At 38.7% G+C, this 16,943-nt stretch overlaps 2 protein-coding genes across 2 annotated transcripts; one reads left to right on the forward strand and one right to left on the reverse strand.

The window, feature by feature from the left end:
- Positions 1–357: 357 nt before the first annotated feature.
- LOC135467751 (uncharacterized) lies at positions 358–8,169 on the forward strand. The gene is made up of 7 exons (XM_064745586.1): positions 358–991; positions 1,311–1,444; positions 3,972–4,137; positions 4,685–5,023; positions 5,949–6,140; positions 6,875–7,039; positions 7,230–8,169. Exons 1-7 carry the CDS (start codon positions 838–840, stop codon positions 7,604–7,606), a joined length of 1,527 nt encoding a protein of 508 aa, XP_064601656.1. The 5' UTR covers positions 358–837; the 3' UTR covers positions 7,607–8,169.
- Positions 8,170–8,223: 54 nt separating this feature from the next.
- On the reverse strand, positions 8,224–16,044 carry LOC135468841 (single-stranded DNA-binding protein, mitochondrial-like). The gene is made up of 6 exons (XM_064747291.1): positions 15,976–16,044; positions 14,711–14,795; positions 13,584–13,703; positions 11,798–11,885; positions 9,388–9,473; positions 8,224–8,888 (listed from the first exon to the last, which is right to left on the reverse strand). Exons 1-6 carry the CDS (start codon positions 15,997–15,999, stop codon positions 8,839–8,841), a joined length of 453 nt encoding a protein of 150 aa, XP_064603361.1. The 5' UTR covers positions 16,000–16,044; the 3' UTR covers positions 8,224–8,838.
- Between the last annotated feature and the right edge of the window lie 899 nt (positions 16,045–16,943).

A 16,943-nucleotide genomic window follows, 5' to 3' on the forward strand; every position in this document is an offset into this window, starting at 1 on the left:
TAACATAGTTCATGTACACAGCTGCACTTTTAACAGTGTTTCTGCGCATCAGACTACACTCTTAACAGAGTTTATTTACACTTAGCTACACTCTAAATAGAGTTTATGTGCACTTAGTTACACTCTTAATAGAGTTGTACATTTGGCAACACCAGTACCAAAGACTTGGCTACAACAGTAAAAAAAGGAACAAAAAAAAACCCCAGAAAGCATCAGATTCTATTAGTAAATATATATCAAAGACTTCAAGTACTCGCCGAGCTGAATTTATTTCTGCAATCATGGGAGAGTATGCTATCTTGTGAAGTACAGCTGCTTTATCTCCCCTTGATCACGTGACTCCCTGTTACGCGAGAAATGGAGGTCAGACGTTGTTGCATAAGACGTGTGATAAATCCTTGAAATGCGTCTGTGCCAGAGAATAACTGAAGACGCTGTCTAGAATATAGCCTGAGATGGAATAGATCCGCGGAAGTTAGCCGCATGAACTCCTTTCGGAAACCCAAGTAGGCCTATACATGTATACGTGCAGTGATGCTGAGACACAAATTATTCAACCTACATACATGACGAAATAGGCCAAAGTCGAACATGAACACGCATACATATTGATACTACGTACACGAAGCCTACAAATTCAACCTACTCTGGACGTTGAATGAGGATACTTAGTGGGGTACAGGCCACTGGTATATAGGCCTACGCAATATTTTTGCTGAATCGGACTACTTTCCGAGTAGTGTTAATCCGGAAAACTAAAGGAAGCGCTTCATCTTTACTCAGTATTTTACTTTTCAACATTTGCTGAACTGAAAGCAGTGTAGGAGATCTAAAAGAATGGCTAGTGCGGAAGGCCCTGAACACAACAGTCGCCAGTTCAACGTTGATCACATGGTTAAGCACCTACGTACGAAGTATGTGGGACGGAAAGTGGTGTACAAGCCCAGTACCGGTAGTACGATGGATGACGCAAGGGATGAGGCTCTTAAAGGTATAATTTACATGTATTTGATTTAATTGGTGTTTTACGCCACACTCGAGGATATTTCACTTATACGACGGCGATCAGCATTATGGTGCGAGGGAAACGGGCGCAGCCCGGGGGAAAAACCCACGTTTAAGTTAAAGGGTAAAGGTGCTCAATTGCATAGGGCGTACTGAATATGGAATGCGCATGCATACTGTGAATAGATATGCAGATGGCTATTCAGATGTTATTTTATGGTGTCGTACACGTGTACATATATATATATATATATATATATATATATATATATATATATATATATGTACTCATACTGTACATGTAGGCTGTCCAGAAGGGCTGGCGGTTATAGCTGACCATCAGACGAAAGGTAGAGGACAAGGTGGTCACACCTGGAGCAGCGAAGATACAGCCAACTTGTACGTCACTTTCGTGTTCCAGAAACCAGAGAAATTCCAGGTAAGAAATAGCAGATGTCGGTGAAAGAAATAGCATTGGTATAATTATACGATGTCAGTGAAATATTTATGTGTATACATGCAGTCAATTAAGTCATACAGGCTTATACAAATATTTTGCAGAAATGAATCCAAGGCTGCATGTTTTACTTTTTTCCCATATATTTTCATACATGTGTTAGGATATATAGAGACTATAGATTTTTGGCGAAAAATCCAAATTCGCTATAATCAAATCACACTTTTCCTGTATTTACCATGAATAGTTCAAATTACTGCCTTTCAGTAAATATCAGACTACTACCCGTACTCTTTATACATAGTGTTAACAAGATTCTGAAGTTTGAAAAAGTTGTAACTTTTGCGGTTTGGCGAAGAACATTTTAGGAACTTTATTAACAAATTTTAAACTTTACACAGAGGAGGCTGATAGTTTGTGAAAGGCCCTTATGAATTCCACTGAATTTGAGCTGATCGATTTTTGTTGCGCTAAATAACCTCTAATTTTCAGTGTGGAATGTGTATATGATAGATTGCATATATCTAAATAGTCATCAGCAGGGGCGTAGGAAACAGTTTCAAAGTAGGGGGACCAAGAGTCACAGCAAAAATGGCGAGGGTCCAGGGGGCGCCAAGGCCCCGGAAACTCTGAATGAGCTATATCGCCTTAGAGACGATTTGCCGTATCTTAGATATGCCAATTGAGGTGTTATTGACTATTTAAGCCTGCCTGAAAAAAATTGAAATAGACGTTTAGCTCAATTGTTGACACTTTTACCTGGAGAACCACGGGTCAACAAATAACATTGTAACAATTTATCCGGAATTCAATATTAAATTCATGCTCGTCGGAGAATGGTTGGTGTAGATTGAGTAATACAAGCATTTAACTCGTATGGAGGAGAATCGGTGGAAAGAAACATCCATGTTTTTACTGGGCCTTGATGGTAAAATTGCCGGCCTTTTCGCGCTGGCTTGCTATCGATTGAAACCAATGTCATTCACATGTATGATCAGGCCTTTGGCTCAGAAAAAAGGCTTGAGCCCGAATTAGGGGAATTGTCAGTAACGCACCAAAGTCGGTGGTTACAGCGGTTACTTATCTTTCCTTCACCGATGAATCTTGCAACCCTTCCTAAGTGAAATGATCTTGGAGTGGCGATAAACCATAATGAAATAAATAACTCAACACCGATGAGTTCATATATTGTACAAATATATTAATTATTCTGCTTTTTGGGCTGAATAGAACTGCAACGTCATCGCACTGAAACAGTCACTACATCAGAAAAAAAAAGATTGTGTTTGGAGACAAATGAGCCCACTTTTTTGTCAGATTACACTGCAGATGATTTGCCCTTCCATGGGAGAATTGTGTATATTAATATATGCTACTTTTATATGTGTACTGAAAGTTAAAAGTAAACCTACATAAACCTATGTAGGCTAATTTTGGCACACTATCAGTGTGGAAAAACAGGCATACATGTATATAACTTCGTGACACTATATCATGTGATCTGGAAAAGCAAATTTTTGAGAAATAATCAAAATTCACAACCTTACGACAATTGCAGCCATGGTTGCATGGATAGGGAAAATACAAAACCCACGTTGCAGAAAATAACTGTTAGGCCCCTATTAAAAAAAGACCATTATTTCAGTACATGTGGCATGAACATTTGTACTTCAAAAGCTGCCTACGCTAATTAACTGTCATAAAAAGAAAGTATAACAATAATATGAACTATATGTCAAACTCCATGGAAAATATCTAGGTGGTTGGATTTATTTTAAAGTTGAACTCGACGAAGTTTGTCGGGCGGTTCCATTTCAATCGACTGACGAGCCCCATCTAAGGGAGCTAACTCACAAACATATATAAATATGTAGGCCCAAGAAAAAAAAAACACGTAGGCCCTATATTAATAGTGATGTGCAGTGGGAAAATTGCAGTTTACCATGTTTAGTTTACCGAGAAAATATATTTTCAGTAGTGTTTGTGTTACAAGTATATATAATTTCCGGAACCTGAAAAGTTGTGTGTGTTGGGAGGGGGGGCAAAAGATATGCTGGCCCCCCCACTTTCAAAAGTGGGGGGAGAGCCCTTGGACCCTGTTTCCTAGGCCCCTGCTTCCTACGCCCCTGATCAGTAATGCAATGACATATTTGCTACTTTCTCTAATCAACGTGAAAGATACGGTTGTCATCTATATTTTTATACATGAGGTAATGAAATAAGAGTTTATCAATTTGTATAATGTTTACATTGAAAAGCGATATTTTCATCTCTATAAAGGTGTAACCAGCAATAACTTGTATGGAGGAATTTCAAGTAATTTTCATAATATACGGTCATAATATAAATTATGTTTGTACTATTATCAATTGTCAAATAAAATTGTTTGAATTACCAGATTCAAATCCGCGAAGAATTTCGTCAAGCTGGGCTCCCCATTTTCGCCAAGACAAATCGCGTTTATGGACATTTGAAGAATGTAAATGGCTGTTTGCGTTTCTTGGTCTAGAATCGTGTTGGCATTCAGGATGTGGAATTTGCTGGATCCTGTGCAGTTCTACAAGCCGTCCATGATGTTGGCGTCTCAACGGCCAAGCTGAAGTGGAAAAACGATGTGTGGTGCTCTGGGCACAAACTGGCCGGTGCCCTCGTGGAAACCACTTCCCTCCCACAGGGTATAGATCTACGAATCAGCTATGCTGTGAAATTAACGATGTGTTGCTTTGACTAGATCTAGATTACCGTGTTACGCTTAAAAATAACTCAAGGTATGGGTATTTGATGGGCTACAATGTTAACACACTCAAAAACTTAATCTGTTAATTTTAACAGGAAGTTTGTTGGCTGAGTGGTGCTAGAATGTATTCAGCTATTGCAGCAGACTGTTCTTTAGATATTCGTCACACTTATTCTGTTAATTCAAAATGAAAATTCTATTAGACTAACAGAATATTATGTTACAGTAACAGAATATATTCTAGCATCACTCAGACAACGGATTTTCTGTTAAAATCAAACAACGTTAAGTAGGAGAGCTTGTAAGGAGTCAACTCAGCTGTATAAAATCAGCGCCGTGAAAATATCAGTAGCCATGAATTGTCTAGCATAGATAACAAACACACGGAAATAGGTTGACGTTAACTTTCGTGAAACCTAAACTACTTCTAATTTGAGCACTACAGGCCCCTTATTTACTCTTTTTTTATTATACCTCCATTTTAGATGACGAACACCATCACAACAACGTCATCTTTTTGTTGGGTATTGGCGTCAACGTCAACTCTGACGTTCGGAGGAATCCGAGTTTGCGGAAGCTGGCGACCAGCGTTCGAACAGAGTTAGGTGGCTGTATCGTCTATAGAGAGGAACTGCTGGCTAACATTTGTAATTATCTGGAGACGTGTATGCATATGGACAGGACTGACCTGTTAAAGGAAATGAACTCCCATCAGCTTTTTCAGCCAGGCTCTGCTGTAAAGGTGCTGGATTTTGTAGACTACAGAGAGCTGTACACTGGGGTTCTTACTGAAGTGAGACACGACTGGACATGTGTTATCAAAGGTACATCCGTATGCATGCTTAATTACAATTGTTTAAAGCCATTGTTGGACTTGTATCATAAAGTCAGTCATATGCGGTCGAAATTACTGCTTCTGTATGCATGATTTGGTCCTAACGTCATACTTTACATACTTTCTTAGTTCTTTGGTGCGTGGGTTGTATCGAACGTCGTTTGGAAATTGGCCGCGCGATTATTGACCTGGAACGTCCATATTGGTTGACGGCTGACATATACGAATGTCTGTTTCGACCTATATATTCAAGCCAATAAGTATATGAATTTGATTGTAAATTAAACATCATGTATATTGACAACAATATTTCAGTGTTACGGCGACGGTTAATTTCACGAATAAAAGATTCCGGACATAGTCTGAAATCTCTACCGTTCGTTAGGCTACCGAAGAGGCAAGCGCTGGATTTGAGCGCGCGACCTGATTGGGTGTATGTGGGTTTGTGTAGGCCTGTGTGTGAGTGTCCATGCACGTGGTAGGAGTTTGTGTCTAAGCAATGTATAATATCGATACTTACGCCTACGCCATGACCATCTGCAATGCAGTCCTCAAAAAGGCAAAGCAAAACGTTATACTGTAGTCTAAACTTTTTTCAAATGCTGGATGTTCTTGTTTCTGGTCTCGTCAATGACTAGTAGATGTATTGCTGTGTATACATGTATACTTATTTAAATGCAGTCTGAATTATCAACATCCGCCAGCTGCTCCTATACGTATATATCCTGGAACGAAGCTGGGCAGAAACTTAGTTAAGTAAACGTGCTGGCTTGTAGATTTATCGCGGAATACTGATGGTATAAGTATCGGTTACATGACCCTCAGTTATACCTGTTACTGTGAGCCGTAATACCCCACTGTTAACTTACTGTAAGAGATCGTAAAAAAAAAAAAAAACGTCATGAATGTTGCAGATGACCAGGGCAAAAACCACGAGGTTGGCGACGGCGTATCGTTGCGGCCTTATCCAAATCACTTTGTCTACGTCTTGTCAGAGATGGTGGAGTGTGGTGGGGACAGTAACCTATTGTACGACACCGTACTCTCTCTACTAGACACCACTGTCTATACCGTGAAGCTGGTCAACATGACGGATCTTGACAAAGGTATAGGATTTGTTTATGGTTGTTTTTAACTTTTTGCACGATTGTTAACATACGCGGTACTCTATATATATAATTTTATATATATCATTCCCATTTGATGTTAAGGGAATAAGGGACCAACAATTAACAGTAATAGATTTTCAAAGTGGAACATTAATCGAACTAGCGACAGATTGAATAACCGGTATAGAAGATTTTACATTGTCGATTTAGTGCTACGAGTATTTGGTGACCTCTTGATATAGATGCCCTTGTATGGCTCTACAGAAGGAAGCAAAGCCATCGAGACCCAACGTGTAGATAACAATATCATAACCAAATGTCAGGAAATTTAATGAGAATTATTTCTACAAACAATGTTTTCTTTCTTTTGCTACATATGGGCAGGATGTCTCCATGTCGACTCAAAAATATTAATACTAACAAAGTGAAGTATGTTGATACAGATGTATATTGTTGTTCACCGGTTTAGGTTCCAGATGCGGTATGATGCAGAAGCTTTATAACTATTTTTGGATTCTTTCGGCATCCACCGAGGTCTTAATAATCGAAGGCCGTTCTAACGCCATCAGATAGTAATTTTCTGAAAAGACTTCAACTGCCATTTCCTTCACTTTCGAGATACAGTATAAAAGACGTCCTATTTGTGTAGTCCCACAGTTATCTCTCGTCATTGTAAGATTGTAATTTGGCTGACATCTCATGCTCATATTACTTTTGTTTAATACAACCAGGCGACTGGGCATGCAACTGCGACCTTCTGGTCGTTGGTGACCATGTGACTACCGCAAATGAAACCTCTAAACAAATGATACGAAGATACGTCCAAGAAGGGGGGAATCTGTTGGCGATTGGTTCCGGATGCATTCTGGTCAGCCAATCACTGAAGAGCCTATCTGGTAAATATTCCTTCAGCATAACCTAAAAACGTTGCTCAAAGGTATCCTGGTGATGTAAAGACGGATGATTTCAAAGTCAGCCAATAAAAAAATTAGCAGATTAAAATTTTAACCAAAACAGAATAATTCTTAATGAGTGTACCTTCCACGTCACTTTTCTAACATTGACTTTTCCACTCTTCTTCACTAGGAATGAAATGCGAGACTTTAGTGGCTGTGGTCAAAGGCATGCTTCAAGTTATCTTCAAGGACAAGTCAGCCAAAGATTGTTCTTTCTTTAACCCCCAATCAGAAGGTGCCTACCAGATCACCGACACATCCGGGTCAATGACTGTCCTCGCCAGGACAAAGTCTGAAGAGGTGATAGCTGGCTGCTGTGGAGTGGGTGAAGGCCTAGTAACTATGGTGGGATTTAACATTGAGAGGACATATGCTGAGGCTAGTAACCTACAGTGTCTCTCAGAAAAAGATGCCAAAACACTATCCAACACAGTTTATCAAAGAGACAGCTTTTTAATTGACATTCTTAAAACCCTGTTACAGAGCAAAAGCAATAATGATCGGTAGTATTTAATACCACTTCAACTAATCAGTCTTCTGATTCTAACATCATGATGTACAAGGAACTGTTTTAAAAATATTTAATCAACATGATTCTCTCTTTGGGAATGACCACTGTTTAAATCAGATATATTCAAGGGATTACGGTGTTGTTTGTTGTGTAATGGCTGAACCGGCTGGTGTGTTGCATATCTGAAAGGCCATCTCTTTTTTTAATATGCATATTTGCACACTGCCCGCAACAGTGGGGTAGAATGTCACCCACAAACGTAATTTTCTCTAATAAACCTTACAGACACAGCACAAAGTACTGAGAAGTGAATAACATGTTTCACCCTGCAGACCAAAATAATGTACTAGGTACTGTGTAGTCAAATGATGCTCCTTCAAATATTACTTAAGTGAAATCTTACCTTGGCAGTTTATTTTCAATATCAGGAGCTACTGCTTCTGTTTTCAGTGAATACAAGCACACAACTGTTAAAACTTAATGGAAATAAATTTCTATTTTAAGTGTCTTGTTGCCAAGTCCTATGAAGTTTCATCTATTTATTTATTTGTTTGCTTGGTGTTTTGCGCCATAATCAAGAATATTTCACATATACGACAACGGGCAGCATTATGGAGGGAGGAAACCAGGCTGTGATATTTCACATTTCCTCAATTGTCTTTGAATAGCTTGATCTCTAAACTCATTCTGCCAATCTGTCCTTCTTGGAGTTCTGTTTTCATTGTGTTTTGCCACTGTGTATTATTGTTTGCAAGATAATATAGACAAATGCAATACTATAAGTACATGTACATAATGTTTAAAACGTTCCAGGTATTTTACCTTATCTGTTCTTAAAAAGACACTGCCGCAGTGCTTAGAATTGAATATGAGACATGATTTTCTTAGCTGAAAAGGCATGTATATGTAAAAATGTTAAGTTTTCTTTGAAACTTGTGCAGCAGCCTTAGTAGCAACAACTAAAATCTGTTGTCAGATTTCAGCAACAAAGTCAAATCCGTTGTGATGAAAACTTCTTTTTTACAAAACCAACATGGGTTCCACAACCTATGGGTATGAATTTTGTGGTGAGAGATTTTTGTATCACTTCAAACTAGGGCTGTCACAAAGGACCTCTACGGTTGTCAAACCAGAGCTCTTCACTATACAAGCTCTCGCACTGACCACTGTTCCAGCAATGGACAGCTCTGGCTATAATCTGTTCATCACTGTCCATTTTGAAGCCTCATCATTCGTCCTCCATCCTCAAGTACCGCTTCGTCAAATTAACAATATCATCTGTAACAAACATTTAAAAAGTAGAATACCATCTTAACATGGCCTGTAGAGCAAGGAAATAGGACTGGTTGCCTGGTGTCAGTGTAGACTGTGTGGGGTGTCATGTATGGTGTCTTCAGCATGACATTTCAGTGGACGCAGCACTTTCGCATCATGGACTCACACGGCCACAAAAAGACACAGCATATGTACAAATATCTAATTACTCATCATCGTGTGACTGAAAAATTGTTAAGTACAAGGTAAACCCCCAAACATACATGTACAAACATGGACTGTTCAGACACTAAAGGGGATGTCAGGAAAACCGTTCTTCTGAGTACAAGTGGCTAATCATGAAATATCTCACCACAACCAGATTCACCCAACAGTTTTACGGCGTTGTCACGCTAATACTCTGTGATCACGAACTATTTTTGATATCAACGCCCTATTTATGCCCAACAAAGACTTTTTTTAAGGATGGCCACTGGTCTCGTTTACCAGGGAGTTCACCTACCTGCTACAATATTAGCTGTTCTAGTGGCCGTTTCCCTGTCTCTATAATCATCATACTGGATACGGCCATTCACAAACACACGATCCCTGCAATGATGCAAAAACATATACGGAGGATGCAACATAGCCAGTAAGTAGAATGTCAGAAGAATTCAGTTGGGATTTAATCATGACAATAAGGCCAAACCACTTAATGTCTTACAGGTAGAATACATCTTCTTCAAATGTCTGAGGAGGATATAAAATAAACGGGTTCATAGAAGTCATTTCTCCACATACCAACCACCTCTATCTGGGTGAAATTGAGTTTTTCTTTTAGCTGAAATTGAGTGGGTTTTTTTTTATTTTGATGGACTGTTCGGGATACTAAAACTGAATATTTTTGTACTTTATTATTCTTCAGTGATTAAAGTGATTATCACTGCCTATATATGAACTCAAGCTGGCCTCCCAGTTGACACTGTTAACTGATAATCGGCGCATATTGCAGTTACTCTTACATGTATTCAGGATACCAGTCCAGTGAAGTGCGAGGGCCTGCCCAGAAAGCTTACAACCTAGAGCATCGGTCTAGAATGACTGATGAGCAATTGGTCTTGACATCACAATTGGTCACTTTTATTTTATTGACATCACTTTTAAAAACATTCAAAAGTCATGAATAAAGAGAGAATGGTCCTGTATTAATGGCTTAAATATGGAATATATGGTTGTCATTCTCAGTGTGTAAAAAGACATTTTAAAAATGATCTAAAGAGAAAAAAAATATATTTGAGAAAATCAAAAACCACCCAACACATTACACGTTGTGTATACTAGAAACTAACCTGAATAAAGAATCCAAATGAATGTTCTGTGCCTTATCTAAATTCTCCTGAAATATTATCCTTACTAGTCAAATTCAACAAAGATTTCTGTCAGCAAAAGCAGTTTAAAAAGAAGCCTGATTTGACTTATTGACAGGTCGAGGATCACATGAAATATACTGTGAAAATCAGCCACAGGCAATGAGAAAGAGACCCACAGACAGTGAATTACCCCCGAGTATGAACTATAGTGATCTTTAAATAGAGAGGCTCTCCTCTTTAGAGAGATAAAATACACTGCTAACGAAACTAATGAAAACGAGACCTGTACGCAAACTGCACGCTTGCCTTAAAAGGAGCTGAAGGTATTAACGCCACCTGGTGTCAGGGGAGGACATCAGTCAGGCCGGGTGCATTCACATGCAGTCACTGGTGTAGCTCAACACCTCGATCTAAGGGTGGTTTACACATACGGATACGCGGGGACTGCTGGCCACCCTTATTCGTTAGGATAAATTTGGCAGAGACCAAAGAAGCTTACAATTAGACATGTTTGATTTTATACGCCCCTCCGCTTCCAAAAGTTGGGTTCTTAAATCTAATCAACACAGAGGATCATGAAGATTTCCATAAAAGGGAGATAACTCATAACACGAACAGATTGCTTTGTGGAATTTGGGATATGTTCAAATTGAATTTATGTAAAATTTAAAAAAAATTTTTTTTTAAAAAACACAACCTCAAACTGAATAAACGTTACCAGTTATTGAGTGAGTGAGTGAGCACTTGGGGTTTGACGTTATATTTAACAATTTTTCAGTCATATGACGACGAAGAAGTTCTTAGAGTGCATGTAATTTGCCTCAACGTAACAGGACGGATTTCAACCCCTCTTTTATCTAGTGCTCCTTCACTCAGACAACTTACCGAAGACAAGTAAGCCGTTCGCCAAGCCATTATGCTGATATGGCTCAACTAGTCATTGCACTATCCCCTTCATGCTGAACGCCAAGCCACTTTCTCTTTTTAGGTCTTAGGTGTGTGACCCGACCCAGGACTGGCCGTGGATCTACCACTTATTGAAACGGATGCTCTACCAACTGTACCATTGGGACCAGTTCTAGTTACTGAGTTGTTTTTTTTCAATCGATGGACTGAATACTGGCTCATCCAGATGACTTCTATGAACCACTGATAAAACCTGAATAATTTGAACTGTCCCAGCCATTCACCATTTTTCCTGATGAGGATATATCTACATGATTGGAAAGCTTTGAAAAAACAAAAACATCATAAAAATATCAACTTCAAATGCTTTGCAGGAATATGTGACAAAGGCCCAAAGTACAATGAAAATGATGTGACCTGATGTGACGTAGAAAAGCAAAAAAAAAAAGAAAACACTCGGCCACCACTTTCTCCCTCTAATACCAGTAACAGCCACTCAGGTCCATGCATATATCCATGGCCTAAAGTTCCTCAAGCAATCACCCGGAAATGCATGAGACCAACCTGATGTAACTTTACATTTTAATTGATCAGGCAAGATTGTGTCTAATTGTTTATCATTATTAATGATGCAAGATTACAAAAACGGCCCCTTACCCTTTCTTGATGTTGGCAGCTATCTTCTCCCTCAAGCCTGGTCTGAAGACACTAATTCTGTGCCAGTCAACACGAGATACATTTGTGCCTAAAACAAACAAACCAGTTTTTATACATTAATTTAGTAATTTCTTTTCATATTAAATTACAATGAAATTCACGGTAAGAGATGACAGAAAATAGCAATCACTTAACATCCCTCAATAATGCCATACCTAGAAAACAAAAAGTTTCCCATACCAAACTTTAAAGGTGAGCTAGTGACAATGCACACAGAAATTTTATAAAATGGAACTCAAAATCTTAATTGCTTCATGAGAGGTTTTAAGTCTGTGAAAGAAAGTAATCTGTATGAAAACTTACTTGTAGGAAAACTATCCTATTTCTGTTCAGTTTGCTTGCTGGTTTTAATACAACTCATTTAGTCTGTGTGCCCAACAGTCTGGGAGCCAAAACGTTTTTCAGAGTGGCATGCACTATTAGAATTACCAGTTACAAAATCTTCTAACATTTCTGAATACCACAGAAACATACCAAGCAGAGATGCGATCTGTGTTTCTACAAAAAATATTAACAATGATCCATTCAGCAAGATACATATTTCATACTTTGATGTTCTGTCTCTCTCACACTTTGATAACAGGCCTCCAAGTGAACTACTATCCTAATTTATCTTTGATTCTATTGTTTATTTATTTGATTAGTAAGTAACATTGTAATCAAGAACTTTTCACTGAAATGAGGTCATTTTTATGGTTAGAAGAAAATGGGCAGCTTGGGGTAAACCACCAACCTTTGGTATGTTACTGACCAACTTTATAAGAAACTCTTCCACATCTAGCACCATTTTTCAGCGTAACAAAATGAAATACAGTACACTCTCTCAACACCGACATCTTAATTAACCAACATCTTGGCATGACCGACAACATTTCGTGGTCCGTTTTCTGCTCCATTTGACAGTAAATTGCCTTCAGAAAGCCGACTCATCTGTTCTGAACACCGACAGTGGTTTGTAGTACAAACATTTCCACTGAGTGTTAACTGTCTTGTCTAATCCGATGCAGCGTGTCGCATGACATCCCACAGACTCTGCATTTGGCTCCTACTTGCCTGCTCGCCAGGTGAATGAAGATCAGTGGGAAGGGAGATAATCTGCTTATGTGAACTCTTGTCTACTTCAGCAGGTGGAGATCACCTGTCTTGATACTGCACCATACCTCCTGTGGAGATCAGAGTTTAGTCACTCTGTGATTGAAAGTTAAGTCCGACACTGAGTAGCTTAGTGACTGAATAAAAACGCCTCAAACAACAGTTGCCGTCACAATTTTCCCTGCTATTGCCCTAACAACATCCGACCATGGCCAGTAGGCCAGCAAAGCGTGGCCGTGTGGAAATGAACTTGAGTGATGAAGTTCGATATTTTGTAAAGCAATTATGCGTATGTACTAAAGTAAAGCACAGATCAGCTTCTTTCCATAGTTTGTTACTATGCATCACTGTACAGCAAGTTTAATTAAACATATATGTATGAACAATACACATGTTGTTGTTGTAGGCTACTTGCCCATGTTTAATACACCGACATCTTGTCTAAACCGACATTTTTGTTCGGTCCCGAGTAGGGTCGGTTTACAGTGAGTCTACTGTTCCTCTTTCATATTGCTTGGGATGCTACAACAGTTCTGCTACATCCTTGCACTGATGTTCCACTTCCATGCCTTTTTCTTCAAGCTTCAAAAATTAAGGAACACAGTGAGATTATCAGTGTAAGTGATAAATTTACCATCAGCCTTTGTGTAGAAATTGTTTGTTGCCACTGAGAAGACAACAACTGGGTGGATCTCTGAGCCCCGTATTTCTGCATCTCTGCCCACACGTCCCAAGATGTTCACCTGATTAATGCCTAGAATTAGACAGGAAAAATCAACGTAAGAACAAAGAAATGAAAAAGGCAAGAAATGAAAAAGGCAAGAAATGAAAATATTATGCTGAATTTGTCCAGAGACAAGCTTGACAATTGAAAATTGTTGAATGTTTGAATTCTAAGACGGAGAACCATACATGTTATACATTTAACATTTCATGCTGGAATACAGTTATTATTTAATTTTTCTTTGATTGGGGTTTGATGCCGTACTCAATAATACTTCACTTATGTGACGGTGACCAGCATTTATGCCTTCGTGGTGAGAGGAAACTGGGCAATACCTGATCGAAACCTACGACCATTCGCAGGTTGCTGCCAGACCTTACCACATATAACCAAAAAAGGAGAACAAATGTGCCTTAACATATTCACTTTTTATTGCTGTTGTAACCTGCACACAAGAAGATTATATTTACATCTAAGTAGTGAGGATTACAGAAGAAAGGAATAATAGCTTCAGTCAGCAGGAACTGAGTAGACTCAACCCTCTGGGTCAAGTCATAAAAGGCAGAAGGGCTAAATTGAGGCATGCCAGATTGCTCAGCCAGTGCAAGCCCCTAACTTTACAGAAATTTGTATGTCTGATCGGCTTTTTACCACCGGATGTACTACTCAAGGATATTAAGCTTTCAGAAAGGCACTCAGGTTTATGAAGGGATGAAACTGGACGCAGCTTAATGATCAAGAGGGTTAACAGTCGTTTCTGGCTTGACCAAGACCTGAACTGACACAGCCTAATTTCTGTAACCCCTAAATATTTTGTAACACATCATTTAATGTCATTAAAGAATCCCATTGTGATATACCTGTTCAATGCCAAACTTCTCTTTTCCCACCTATTCACATCTAATATTAAAAGATATACTTCTTTATATTACCAGGATATATATGGATGTGACCTATACTCATATGCAAAATAAAAACAAATGGACAATGGAAATACAAATTTGTATAATCATGCAGTTACATCAAATCTATCTTACATTTTTCATATCGCTTTGTTTCTTCTTCTACCTCAATCTGACCTTCATTGAAAGCTCTGGTGGACTGTTTAGCTAGACGACCAACCTAAAATATACAACAATATACAACAGACAGCAACATTATTATATTTCATGAATGTTTCAACCTCTGCAGTGATTAAGTTAATTTTCTCTTATTATACCAAGTACACAGGGTGTGACAAATACCAGGTGTCAATCCAGTGCCAGTGCACTAAAACTATGCATAAATATACTTTTATATATTTTTGTGAAGCAAGTTTAAGGCATTCAAATATATGAATTCCAAGGTGGGCTTTACGGACTATACTATCAGACATCCCAGGAAGTTTTTCCAACTGTAATCATGCCACTGGGTGTTAAAATAACCCCTTTTTGCTCATGAGTAAATGATTACTGATATAATGTTCCCAAAAATTCCTTTCCTTTCTGGTGAACATCAGGAAAACCAGATAGTGTGACGTCAGAGTTCCTAGATACTGTTAATATGGCTCAAAAAGCCCACCATAGTATTTAAATATTTGAATGCCTTCAACACTCAAAAAATCTGAAAAAATAAATAGAAGTATTTTTACACAGTTTTTAGTTTTCAGTTGTCTATATGATGAACCAGACTTCATATTTCAGCTTTCTTTTACTTTAAAAGTATCATGTAACTATAATGTTTTCCAGAAGTTAATTGTGCACGGTACTAAATTAGTCCGAGATTTCCCTGACATGAGGTTTCGCAAAACTTTGTTCGGCCAGGAATGGCGCCAAACCAAAGTAAGAGCGTACGCCATTCAAAAACCTGATGCAGTTGCCGTGGCAGTTTGTCACCGAGTTGGGAACAAAAATTACCCATCAAATATGTCTCCATGGTCTGAAGTTTGCAGACACTTGTGTTGTACTAAATATGCAAACATACCTGGCCTACATATATATATAGACCTACATCTCCAAAAATCATCCATAAACATGAAGTCAATTAGTTTTATGGGTACCCACTAAAATCAAGTGATACTGTATACAATGACCAAATCGAATCAAATGACAAAATCAACTGAGTCTTTTTTGTGTGTGTGCTGCCGAATTTTGGGTTCTCATACACATGCATGTACATCATCACTTGAGTGTGGGTCTGTAATGTCAGTTTTCACGAACTTCACAGTGATATCACTGAGTGGCACTGATTTGAATTTACTGATCATAGTTGAATCGGCATTAGTCGACCCGTGCCTCGAAAGTGTTTTATTCCCGACACTTACTCTTCTTGCAAAGATTCTTAACATCCTGACCAAAAAGATAGCTGCAACTCCGGGCAAGACCGCGCAAAGTAAATGTCAAACACGTGGGTCTGTGAACTTCCGGTTGTTTTTGCTTGAGAGTTATGTCCCCGTTTCCATATCGCTTGTCTCCCTTGATCCGGCAAGCTTTCACTTTCGTGATCTGTCACCAGAGCCACCTTACACCGCATTATATATGGTATCACTGGGTTTGGCACAGTTATGCAAAGCTCTCATACATTAAAAATCACACCTGCCATGAAGGTGCTGGGTACAAGGGTTGTGTTCTGAGCAACTGAATGCTAGCCTAAATATATAGCCTATCCTTTTTGGTACTTTTTCAGCATAAATCTGTTTCAAATATACTGGTATCGTTCATATACTAAGTTTCTAATATAGATTTTTTGACTGAATATTGATATTACAGGTATCTAGAAAATAGCCAACAGCCTAAATTTTATTAACTGATTAGTTCACTCTGTATAGTGATAAATGTAGTTAAATCTGATTTCTATGCAGCGTATCATTGAAATAATTTTAAGTCACGCAACAGTTCTCATATGCCGTTTCCCTAAAGTAACTCTTGATTTTGATTTTAAAAAATAATATTAATACTTCAGTATGATGCTTTATTCAGTTTATAATTCCATAAATGAACCGGAGCGATAGATCCAGGGTCAATCCTGGGTCGAGTTGCACCTAAAACTTTAAAAGAGGAAGTTCCTCGCTTGGCGTTCAGCATGAAGGGGATAGTACGTGCAACGACTGGTTGACCTGTAGCAGTATAATGGCTCGGGCGGGCTGCTTACTTGCCTTCGGTAAGGCCTCTTAGTGAAGCAGCACTAGATAAAAGAGCGGTGGAAATCCGTCCTGCAACAATGAGGCACATTACATGCACTCTAAGGGTTCATTCGTCCTCATATGACTGAAAAATTGTTAAGCGCGACGTT

Source organism: Liolophura sinensis, chromosome 6 (assembly GCF_032854445.1).
Source record: "Liolophura sinensis isolate JHLJ2023 chromosome 6, CUHK_Ljap_v2, whole genome shotgun sequence".
Classification (NCBI taxonomy): domain Eukaryota; kingdom Metazoa; phylum Mollusca; class Polyplacophora; order Chitonida; family Chitonidae; genus Liolophura; species Liolophura sinensis.